Source organism: Oncorhynchus kisutch, linkage group LG10 (assembly GCF_002021735.2).
Source record: "Oncorhynchus kisutch isolate 150728-3 linkage group LG10, Okis_V2, whole genome shotgun sequence".
NCBI classification, from domain to species: Eukaryota; Metazoa; Chordata; class Actinopteri; order Salmoniformes; family Salmonidae; genus Oncorhynchus; species Oncorhynchus kisutch.
Window position 1 is genome coordinate 54,297,449 of NC_034183.2, and position 12,841 is coordinate 54,310,289.

The 12,841-nt window shown below is 45.0% G+C and overlaps 1 protein-coding gene across 1 annotated transcript; it reads right to left on the minus strand.

Annotated features, from left to right (window-relative positions):
* Positions 1-6,280: 6,280 nt before the first annotated feature.
* On the minus strand, positions 6,281-9,373 carry LOC109898434 (frizzled-2-like). The gene has a single exon (XM_031834032.1). It carries the CDS (start codon positions 9,124-9,126, stop codon positions 7,477-7,479), a length of 1,650 nt encoding a protein of 549 aa, XP_031689892.1. The 5' UTR covers positions 9,127-9,373; the 3' UTR covers positions 6,281-7,476.
* Between the last annotated feature and the right edge of the window lie 3,468 nt (positions 9,374-12,841).

Sequence of the window (12,841 nt, forward strand, 5' to 3'; positions counted from 1 at the left end):
TCTCATCACCAGATTGTTAACCTATACTCGTGCCATGGCCCGAGGAGTGGTATGGTTGTGTACACAGTGTGGTGTCTGGCTATGTATCAACCCCCCTCTCTCCTCCAAATCAAGCCCATTATTATCCCAGGCGAACTCCAGGCTCCCAAAATATCCGTAACGCAGCTGTCAGAACCACTCTGGGCAACAGCTGGAGCAGCTCAGGGGCGCTCCCTCTCTCTCTCGACCCTCTCTACCACACACACCCAGACTCTCTCGCTCTCTCTACCACACACCCCCAGACTCCCTCTCTCGCTTTACCACACACCCCCAGACTCCCTCTCTCTTGACCCTCTCTACCACACACACCCAGACTCTCTCTCTCTCTACCACACACCCCCAGACTCCCTCTCTCGCTTTTCCACACACCCCCAGACTCCCTCTCTCTCTCTACCACACAGCCCCCAGACTCCCTCTCTCTCTCTACCCCACACCCCCAGACTCCCTCTCTCTCTCTACCACACCCCCCAGACTCCCTCTCTCTCTCTACCACACACCCCCAGACTCCCTCTCTTCCTCTACCCCACACACCCCCAGACTCCCTCTCTCTCTCTCTACCACACACCCACAGACTCCCTCTCTCGCTCTACCCCACACTCCCAGACTCCCTCTCTCTCTCTACCACACACCCCCAGACTCCCTCTCTCTCTCTACCACACACCCCCAGACTCCCCCTCTCTCTCTCTACCCCACACCCCCAGACTCCCTCTCTCTCTCTACCACACACCCCCAGACTCCCTCTCTCTCTCTACCCCACACCCCCAGACTCCCTCTCTCTCTCTACCACACACCCCCAGACTCCCTCTCTCTCTCTACCACACACCCACAGACTCCCTCTCTCTCTCTACCACACACCCCCAGACTCCCTCTCTTTCTCTACCCCACACACCCCCAGACTCCCTCTCTCTCTCTACCACACACCCCCAGACTCCCTCTCTCACTCTACCCCACACTCCCAGACTCCCTCTCTCTCTCTACCACACACCCCCAGACTCCCTCTCTCTCTCTACCACACACCCCCAGACTCCCCCTCTCTCTCTCTACCCCACACCCCCAGACTCCCTCTCTCTCTCTACCACACACCCCCAGACTCCCTCTCTCTCTCTACCCCACACCCCCAGACTGTGTGTGTGTGTGTGTGTGTGTGTGTGTGTGTGTGTGTGTGTGTGTGTGTGTGTGTGTGTGTGTGTGTGTGTGTGTGTGTGTGCCTGCCTAGCCTGGGCCCCACCCTTCCCCACCCTTCTATCTCACTGAAGCCACCTCTGAATGGCCTGTGTGTACTCTGTGGGTCATAAAACCCCAGACAAATGGTGTGTGTGAGAGTGAGCCAAGGAGGGGGTGGAGGAAGTGAGGCCGGCTGTAACAGAGGCTCTGCCACCACAGTTATTGTCTGCTTCTGTTCCCTTCCCTACTGCTGTAGTTAACTTACAAATCCTCTGAGCCCCAGAACAGGACATGGACTGAGTGGCCAGTTGGTAAGATCATCCAAAGTCGAGGAGTTGAGAGTAGGCTTTCCAGATATGTATCTGTATCTGTATGTGTATCTTTTCCCCTGATAGTGTCCAGCCAAGGTATCTGTGAACTTTTCAAATGCTGCCTAATAAATCTACAACTATGTCCACAAAGACTCTCACAGCCTACTGATAAAACCAGGACGGGACATTTAAAAACACGTATAATGTTGAAATGCATTTCATGGCCATTTGCAATGGGTCTGCCCAAAGAGAAGCACTGTGACCGAGCAGGTTACCACTATATTGAAGAGGAGTGCCTCTGTAACATAGAAACTGAGAATGCACATTTTAACCTCCCTTTCTCCTGCCAACTCTCTGATTTCCCCCTCCCCCAGATCTATACGGTGGCCTCAGGAAGCAATCCATGCAGGGAATAGGAGGAGAGGGAACATATTGGACTTCCTGTTTTGATTTCAAGGGGGAAACGAGATCCAGAGATATGGAGGGAGCGCTGGAAAATCTAAACTGCCCTCATTTAGCAGGGCTAATGTCTGACTATAACTAACTGAGCATAAGCGCTCAGAGCATGATACTCCTCTCTGAGATCAGAGCAAGACTTGATGAGTAACAGACCTACGTCTAGGTCTTTAAAAATATATATATTTTTAACCTTTTCTCCATCTTTTTTTCCATGCTAACTTTTCACACAGAGCAACTTTTTTCACTCCCCTTTATTTGTCTCTTCTTTTTTTTCACACCAACAACATGATCCATCTTTGTTAACAGCCTCTTGAGGGCTTCTTTCAATCAGGGGGATGTGAGATCCCATTATTAACATTCTCTGGAAGAGCATTCTTTCTCTCTTTCTGCCCAATCTGCTGCTTGTCCCTTCTTGCCCTCGAGGAGAGAATATGGCAGCATGGCAGATCTCAGACCAACAAAGAGAGAGAGCTAATCCACAGCATAGACAAGCTTAGCTGAGACCACCTAGAAGAGACTTGGTCAATAGCGCGCAGAAAACAGACAATATCTGGTCTATATAGGTAATAACTTTCCCCCTCCTGTAATACATTTAGCTTGATAGATGTGTCTCTATGTAATACATGTGAGACCTGTGTACAGGGTGATAGTCATCATACCTCTACATATAGGACAAAAGGACAAATGTGCAATAGCTATCAGGTATAAACCATGTAAAGGTCTGCAGTCTCCCTTTCCTGACTGAGAATATCAAGTGAACAGGGCTTTGCAGGCAAAACTCAAACATTCTGAAAAGTGAATCTGGGCATCTGTTTCATTTTCAGGTTCCGAAAATATTATATTTTTTTCTCCACAGATTTACAATATAGCATCTTTCAAAGTCCTGATACTCCTTTTTATTCCCTTCTTTTTTTTACCTCGAGAGAAAGAAGAAAAACACCCCTATTCAAGTGAATTTTTCAAAATACCTTCCAATCCCCCCCCCGCCCACCCCTTGTAACAATCTTAGACTCTACCTGCCACCACCCCACCTCGCCCACCTCCCCCCTTCTCTTTTCTCTCTCTCCTCATTCGTCTCTCTCTCTGCTTCAGCGAAAAGCCAAACAAGCCAGCCATTAAGTTGAGTTAAGCGCAGGAAGCGGTGCCTTCAGGCCAGGCAGCCCTGTTTACAAGGAGCTGGTCGGGTTTCAGCGGCCCTTTTGAAGTGAGGCAGCTCACAGGAGACTGTCACTGGGCCAAGGCCCCGGCTCTGCTCCACTGACTCACTGCATTCCCCCCATTCATCTGAGTGAAGGGGGGCAGGGAGGAGAAAGACAGGAGGAGCTAGGGCTGAGGCACAAAGAGGTGTGGAGGAGCAGAACATAAGTGGGACAGGTAGATTTATCTATTTTTCCCCCAACAAGGTATGGTCTCTTTTGCTGTCATAAATCACACATACTGTACCTGTCAGTTGTGACAACCCTGGTACTTAGACTGTACCATGCCATACACTGCCCCTTCTTTCTCTTACAAGGCAGACTTCAGCGAGTACAAACTGTTCAAGCCCTGCATATCGTCAAGTCTACCTCTGTAGATTTCTTGTTGTAGATTAGGTGAGAAATTGGTCATCCAATTCTATCCCTTTCTTACATGCAGGAGCTATTCAGAGAGTATTCACACCGCGTGACCTTTTCCACATTTTGTTGTTACAAAGTGGGATTTAGTTGTCTTTTTTTGTTGTCAACTAATCTCAACAAAATACTCTACAATGTCAAAGTGGAATAAAAAATATATTTAATTAATTAATGGAAAATAAAACACTATGTATTGATTTAGATAAGTATTCAACCCCCTGAGTCAATACATGTTAGAATCACCTTTGGCAGCGATTACAGCTGTGATTCTTTCTGGGTAAGTCTCTAAGGGCTTTGCACACCTGGATTGTACAATATTTGCCCATTATTCTTTAAGAAATTCTTCAAGCTCTGTCAAGTTGGTTGTTGATCATTGCTAGACAGCCATTTTCACGTATTGCCATAGATTTTCAAGATGATTTAAGTCAAAATTGTAACAAGGCCACTCCGGAAACATTCAATGTCGTCTTGGTAAGCAACTCCAGTGTATATTTGGCCTTGTTTTAGGTAATTGTCCTGCTGAAAGGTGAAGTTACCCTCTAGGATTTTGCCTGTGCTTAGCTCTATTACATTTATTTTTATAATTAAAAAAACTCCACAGTCCTTTTCGATGACAAGCATACCCATAACATGATGCAGCCACCACCATGCTTGAAAATATGAAGAGTGGTACTCAGTGATGTGTTCGATTTTCCCCAAACATAAAGCTTTGTTTTCAGAACAAAAAGTGAAATTGTAATCCAAAGTGTAATTAATTAGTAATTAATAACTTCACCATGCACAAAGGGATATTCATTGTATGCTTCTTTTTTTGCCATCTACCAATAGCTGCCCTTCTTTGTGAAGCATTGGAAAACCTCCCTGGTCTTTGTGGTTGAATCCGTGCTTGAAATTCACTGCTCGACTGAGGGACCTTACAGATTATTGTTTGTGTGGGGTACAGAAATGGGGTAGTCATTTAAAAATCATGTTAAACACTATTATTGCACAAAGTGAGTCCATGCAACTTATTATGTGACTTGTGAAGCACATTTGTACTCCTGAACTTATTTAGTCTTGCCATAACAAAAGGGTTGAATACTTATTGACTGAAGACATTACAGCTTTACATTTTTAATACATTTGTAAACATTTCTAAAAACATATTTTCACTTTGACATTATGGGGTATTGTGTGTAACCCAAAATTGTGTGACCCAAAATTTCAATTAGATTTTAAAAAATTCAGGCTGTAACACCATACAATGTGGAAAAAGTCGAGGGGTGTGAATACTTCCTGAAGACACGGTATGCTTACAGTATGCTTTGGAAGTATTCCTCATAGCCTCCGTGCTGGAGGTGTTGGGGATCCGGGGAGTATCCCCTTTCTCCAGCCTGCACTACATTTATTTCATTACATCACCACAGATGAGGTTCAGTTTCAGCCATGCATCACTCGGGGGATTCCAGATCAATATTGTGTTTACTTTAAAAAGGTTCTTGAACGATAAAGTACTCTGTGAAGCCAAGCACCATTATTTCCCTTCGTTTCACTCGCATGCAGAGACGAATGCCATGTTCACAAAGAAATATACACACACAAAGTAGCATACGCAAGTTCTTATTGGCATAGTAGCTAATATTCCATCTAAGGGTATGTCATTCCAGGTATCCAGTGTTACCTCACCCCCTGTACCTTGGCGAGCCGCGTCAGGGTAATGCATCCTCGTGGCAGTCGCCACACAGTCTGAGAGCTAACAGATGTTGAGGGTATGACTCAACTGTCAACACATTGGCGAGGGCAGCGCGATGGAGACTTCTCTTGAGTAGAGGCCTATTTTAGCCACACATCATGAGAGAGCAAGAGAGAGATAGCTGAGAGAGAGATGCAGACAGACGGGCAAGTCTACCGACAGACAAGGCTCACATACATACAGCCACGCGTTGTGCACACGAGGGCACGTTAAAGTAGGGCTTCTTACAGCACCTCATCATCGTAGCTGAACGACTTTGGAGTGAAGGAGGCCATTGTATTGGGTCCGGCCCGTAAAACTGCGTGGCCTCAGGACATACATTAGAGCCCAAATGTGATCCCCTCTTCAACAGAGGCACAGTGATGTTTATAATGCCCAGCATTTGGATTGTTTCCAAAGGAGGCATTGTTAGTTTGAACCTGGAACGTACACTGAGCTACAGCTAAGCCCCCTCCGAACCAAAGCCAGGCCATAAGACATACAGGTTTCAACCCTATCACATTTGTGTTGGACAATAACTTTATAACATGATGTAGAAATTCCTTTTTTATGGTCCTTTAAATTGGGGAACTGGGAATTTATGATGAACCTGGTGAAGTTGGGCAGAGACCACCATTTTGTAACTTCACTTACATCTTTGTGCATTAACATGTTACCACTCAGTTATAAGAAATAACGGTAGCTCTCGAAATTACACCGCATAGTTTGTGCTGTAGTACAGAACAATATGGTAACAGGGACCCCCTTTTCCAACCCTCGACAAACCCTCACTTTCAGACAGTGACCACATTTGTATTGTTAACATTTCCATACTATAACTATGATATTAGCACATCCTGAGGCGTAATGTCGTGGTAACGAAATCCCTTTTCAATTCAAAAGACAAACGAAATAGACAAGATCAAGAAAATAATCCTGCTAGTCAAGACAACACAGGACACACACACACAGCAATACCAAAAAAAAAATCTAATCATGTGTCTTTTATTTTGTCGTCACCTTCCCATCCCCTTCCCTCCCAGCAATTCATGTGAGATACATTTGTGGTTGACAGATTCACACCACTTTTCACATCACAACATTAAAATACCACATTCTTCTTTGATTCTGTTTTGTCAAAATACTTTTTTGTTTTCCTAGATAATTATTTGAACAGTTTGAGCAACACAGTCTCCAGAAGTGGATCTTTTTGGTGTGACTTTTTTGGTAATGGAGTATAGTACTGACAATTAGGGCTAGCTTTCCCCCCCCCTGGAGACATGACCAGTGTCCTTGCAGCCTTGTCTTCACCCCTACCACCCAGCTTCTCTTGCTGCTCAGCTCAGCTCCAAGGGATTTAATTGGTGGGGGGAGACGAGAGGAAGGAGAAGGGCTAAGCTAGGGAAAATGTGCACAGCCAAAGACTGCCTTTACTACAACCCAGCTTCCCTGATCTGATAGATCAGAAGGAAAATGATTACAGATCTGGGTTTGACAGGAGAAACTTCAAATGTGTATGTGTCATACTGCCAGTGAAAACAGCACTAAGAGACAGTGTGTCTATGGCTCCTTTCAGAAGGGGTGCTAGAGTTAACCAGGCACTACGGCTGTCGGAAGACAAAACAAAACATGTCCTTTCTTTAAATACAAATATATAATTTTATATTTTACAATTCCTATTTACAGTTGCATTTAATTACATCTCACACATTCTTAAAATGGCCGCCTGTCCTTTCAGGCCTCCTTCCTTCCCCCGCTCACTGTATTCCCAGCTGGATTCTCACTCACACTGGAGAGTTTTTATGGCTGGTAACTTAAAAAAAGGAGTAGGAACAGAGTGGGGGAGGAGAGAGAGCACTTCAGCACATGGCATCCACTGAACACCTTTGTTGTTTGTTCATTCTGAGGTTTTGGCCATTCTTCAGGTGAGCAACAGTTTGTTCTTTGGTCAAGACCCCCCCCCCCCCCCCCCCCCCTAAAGCTTGATTTTGGCATGCAATATTTGACTTCTTACAAATTGTGTCAACGTTCCATGAAAATACTGACAGTATCTGATGATCAATGTATAAAAGTACCACTGAGTCTCTGACAGTGAGTAAACAAATAGGAGGGAGAAAAACACACTATAAAACATCCAAATGAATGTCCAAAAACAAGTCCCATGTTTTGGCCTCCCTCCCTAGACAGTGGTCTCTCCATGCCTACCATTTGAAAGTCTGGTATAGAACTTGCGCCAGGAGTGGAGTGTCTTGCCAGACCAGATCCAGAACCCGGAGGTGATGCCCACTATGAGGGTCATCAGGTACTTGATCATGTAGACGGTGAAGTCGGGTGTCATGCGGGGGGTGTACTGCATGGGGCAGGGGATGGCTAAGCCTTTACAGTTACGGCTGACCCAGCTTCTCTCCCAGTGGTGGCGGAAGGCCTGCTCGTAGAAGAAGCAGGCGATGACGATGGTGGCGGGGACGGTGTAGAGCACGCTGAACACCCCGATGCGCACCATCAGGCGCTCCAGCTTCTCCGTCTTGGTGCCGTCGTGCTTCATGATAGTGCGGATGCGGAACAGGGACACGAAGCCGGCCAGGAGGAAGGAGGTACCGATGAAGAGGTAGATGAAGAGGGGGGCCAGGACAAAGCCCCGTATGGGGTTCAGGCTGTTGAGGCCCACAAAGCACACCCCACTGAGCACGTCCCCCTCGATCTGCCCCATGGCCAGGATGCTAATGGTCTTCACGGCGGGCACAGCCCAGGCTGCCAGGTGGAAGTACTGGGAGTTGGCCTCAATAGCCTCGTGCCCCCACTTCATCCCAGCTGCCAGGAACCAGGTGAGGGAGAGGATGACCCACCAGATGGAGCTGGCCATGCTGAAGAAATACAGCATCATGAAGAGGATGGTGCAGCCCTCCTTCTTGGTCCCCTGGACTATGGTCTTATATCCGTCTGGGGTGAAGCTGTCATTGCACACCACCTTGTCCCCCAGGAAGTAGCCAGCGATATAGGCTATGGAGACCATGGTGTAGCACCCAGAGAGGAAGATGATGGGCCTCTCCGGGTACTTGAAGCGCTGCATGTCCACTAGGTAGGTGGTGACGGTGAATAGGGTGGAGGCACAGCACAGAGACGACCAGATGAGGATCCATATGCGTGCAAAATAAATCTCTTTGTCATTGAAAAACATGTAGCCTCCACTGCTCCTGGAGTGTTCACATGGTGCTCCACAATCCAGCTCCCCCAGAAACGAATAATTCAGATAAGTGGGGACTTTGAGCACAGATGGACAGCGGAAAGGCCTGTCTGATGTGGAGTAGACATGGACGCCAGGGGTTCCAGGGACTGGCATGTGTACGGGCGGGGCAGTGGCAGTAGATTCATTCTGACCCACGCAAATGTGCCCGTCTCCAAGCACGGGGAAATTCTCGCACCGGAGGCGTTCTGGCCACTGGAACCCGAATTTATTCATTAGCGCCTCGCAGCCGTGCTTTGCCCTCTCGCAAATTGAGCGACAGGGTGGAATGGCCTTTTCCAAAACTGTACAAACAGGCGCATACATTGAACATAGGAAGAATTTAAGTTCCGGCGAGCACTGTACCTTTACCAAGGGGTAAAACTGGTGCACCTCCAGTCCTGCGTCCTCTTGATTGTAATGTCCCACCAGATTGGGCATGATAGTTTGATTGTAGGCGATGTCCGTGCATAGTGGGATTGAAATAGGCTGGCAAAATCCGTGGTCCGGGAAAGCAATGCCATTATCCCCTTGCGCTGATACCATCATTGACGGCATGATCAGTGCGAAAAAAGTCACACAACTCGTTTGAAAATCCATTTTCATTGTGAGCTGATCAATAAAAAAATCTCCTCAATTTAACCTGATAAAGTCATGCCATTTACAGATACTTTTTATATTCTGTAAGCATCGGAATTTTGGCTATAAATAACGGAATAATTTATACAACTTCTGCAGTAGTCCCGGTGAGCGAATAACTGTTGCTGTTTGTTCGCCTACAAGAGGCTGCTTGACTTTTCCTTTGTGCAACTTGCATGGCCCAATCAGACAGTTTCAAGTCCCCCACTGCAACTTTCTGTGGTTGGTTTGAAAGTAAAGTCGGGAGGAGGAGGGATGGGGATAAGGGGGCTCTAGAAACAGATTCCCACCCCTTCCCAGTGTTTTGCTAGCCAATGGAATTGCAGAGCAGTATCAACTTGGGAGAGTCTGAGTAACTTCAGTACAGTATGCATCCCCTGAATGAACCATACTGTAGTGTAGCCTCGCTCACAACGCCAAGATGTGCAAATATCTATGTTTGTATCTATCTATATATGAATTAGGTTTCAAATGTTATTTTTCGTGATATGTACACGTAGGCAGGCATAGATGAGGCAAAAGTGATTGGTAGCTGGATAAATAGTAATAATGTTAATAACAATAAACAATATAGCAGTGTAAACTGGGCTGAAAAGTGACTGATAGCAGGAATATTTAAATACTATGGTAATATACTAATGGTAATATCAACACGTAATCAGGATTAATAGTGACCAGTAGCAGGATCAATTGGACGATATTAATGGGGATGCAATCAATAATCAATGAACAATGAACTGCAGCATAATGGTAGTAATACATCGAATTAATAATAATTTAGCAGCAGTGCGGCTGTGAGGGTGTGTGTGTGTGTGTGTGTGTGTGTGTGTGTGTGTGTGTGTGTGTGTGTGTGTGTGTGTGTGTGTGTGTGTGTGTGTGTGTGTGTGTGTGTGTGTGTGTGTGTGTGTGTGAGTAAAAGTGACAGTGAAGGTGTGTGTGTCAGAGTGGGTAGAGACCTGTGGATGGGCTTAGAGTCAGTGTGGATAGTCTGTGGGAGAGGGAGAGAAGTAATAGTTAGCCATGTATGGCCAGGGGATAGAAGCTGCTTTAGGCCCTTACCAAAAAAAGAGAGTGGTTTTGAAATTGCAGTAAAAGTGCAGTAACTGCAGTCGACTGTGGTATTCTGGACGCAGTGATTGCACTGTAACTGCAGTTACACTGCATAATGCCTGCAGTAAAAACAATTGCGTTATATTGGACACAGTATTTGCAGCATCCTGCAGTTATTCTGCATTCTAACTACAGTTATACAACCGTGAATAACTGCAATCTTTTTTCGTCAGGGGGAGTCCATGTCTCGGTTGGCTGGGTCTTTCTCAGACACCCCCTGGCATGTATGTCCTGGATGGCTGGGAGCTCACCCCCAGTGATGTGCTGGGCCATCCTCACCATTCTATGAAGGGCAGTGGCGGTTGGTGACGTTTAAGAGGAGGGAGGGTGTTTTTTTTAATGGACATGGCCTTATTTCTATTACAGCATATTGGATAACTGCCATTCATATTCCATTCACCCTGTTCAATGTAACATCGATAGATTTAGGTTGCTACATGATACTCTAATTTCCCTGTACCCATCATGAGGTTGCTACAACCTGTATTCTCTGGAGTGATGAAGCACGGTTAACCATCTGGCAGTTCGACGGATGAATCTGGATTTGGCGGATGCCAGGAGAACACTACCTTCCACAATGCACAGTGTCAACAGTAAAGTTTGGTGGAGGAGGAATAATGGTCTGGGGTTGTTTTTCATGGTTCGGGCAGGGGAATCTTAACGCTACAGCATACATTGTCATTCTCGAGATTCTGTGCTTCCAACTTTGAGGCAACAGTTTGGGGAAGGCCCTTTCCTGTTTCAGCATGACAATGCCCCTGTGCACAAAGCGAGGTCCACACAGAAATTGTTTGTCAAGATCAGTGTGGAAGAACTTGACTGGCCTGCACATATCCCTGACCTCAACCGCATCGAACACCTTTGGGATGAATTGGAATGCCGATAGCGAGCCAGGCCTAATCGCCCAACATCAGTGCCTGACCTCACTAACGCTCTTGTGGCTGAATTGAAGCAATGTCTGTCTGTCTGTCTGTCTGTCGGTCTGTCGGTCTATCTCTCTCTCTCTCTCTCTCTCTCTCTCTCTCTCTCTCTCTCTCTCTCTCTCTCTCTCTCTCTCTCTCTCTCTCTCTCTCCCTCCATCTATCTACTCAATTCAAGGGGCTTTATTGGCATGGGAAACATGTGTTAACATTGCCAAAGCAAGTGAGGTAGATAATATACAAAAGTGAAATAAACAATAAAAATGAACAGTAAACATTACACATACAGAAATTTCAAAACAATAAAGACATTACAAATGTCATATTATACATTATACTTATATAGATATATGTAACAATGTACAAATGGTTAAAGAACACAAGGGAAAATAAATAAGCATAAATATGGGTTGCATTTACAATGGTGTTTGTTCTTCACTGGTTCCCCTTTTCTTGTGGCATATCTATCTATCTATCTATCTATCTGGCCAAAGCAAAAAAATATATAGACATAGCGACATCTTGTGGGTATTGTAGGACAATGCATTTGCAACACTTGTAACCAAAGATGTCCAGTCAATTCAGTTCAAGAGGCTTTATTGGCATGGGAAACATATGTTAACATTGCCAAAGCAAGTGAGGTAGATAATATACAAAAGTGAAATAAACAATAAATATGAACAGTAAACATTCCACTCACAGAAGTTCCAAAAGAATAAAGACATTACAAATGTCATATTATGTTGTAACAATGTAGAAATGGTTAAAGTACAAAAGAGAACATAAATAAGCATAAATATGGGTTGTATTTACAATGGTGTTTGTTCCTGGCAACAGGTCACAAATCTTGCTGCTGTTATGGGACTCTGGTATTTCATCCAGTCTCCAACGACTTGTACAAGGGACGTTTATCCATATTTGGTTGAATAAATTGAGGCGCTGGACATGACTAAGCACTATTTTTGCTATGACTTAGTTATTAGTATTTAATGTAACACAGGATTGTATACTTTACTATGATGTAGCCGACCACACGTTTACTTATTTTTTTAAAAGTTCCACGAAAATGATTCAAGAAGAGCAATACATGTTTAACAAAAATCCTTCAATATGCATGAAAAAGCCTCATGATATACAGTGCCTTGCGAAAGTATTCGGCCCCCTTGAACTTTGCGACCTTTTGCCACATTTCAGGCTTCAAACATAAAGATATAAAACTGTATTATTTTGTGAAGAATCAACAACAAGTGGGACACAATCATGAAGTGGAACGACATTTATTGGATATTTCAAACTTTTTTAACAAATCAAAAACTGAAAAATTGGGCGTGCAAAATTATTCAGCCCCCTTAAGTTAATACTTTGTAGCGCCACCTTTTGCTGCGATTACAGCTGTAAGTCGCGGGTATGTCTCTATCAGTTTTGCACATCGAGAGACTGAATTTTTTTCCCATTCCTCCTTGCAAAACAGCTCGAGCTCAGTGAGGTTGGATGGAGAGCATTTGTGAACAGCAGTTTTCAGTTCTTTCCACAGATTCTCGATTGGATTCAGGTCTGGACTTTGACTTGGCCATTCTAACACCTGGATATGTTTATTTTTGAACCATTCCATTGTAGATTTTGCTTTATGTTTTGGATCATTGTCTTGTTGG

Bases quoted from the DNA above. Each gene is read 5' to 3' on its own strand.
- LOC109898434 (XM_031834032.1), bottom strand. From the start codon at position 9,126: ATGAAAATGGATTTTCAAACGAGTTGTGTGACTTTTTTCGCACTGATC.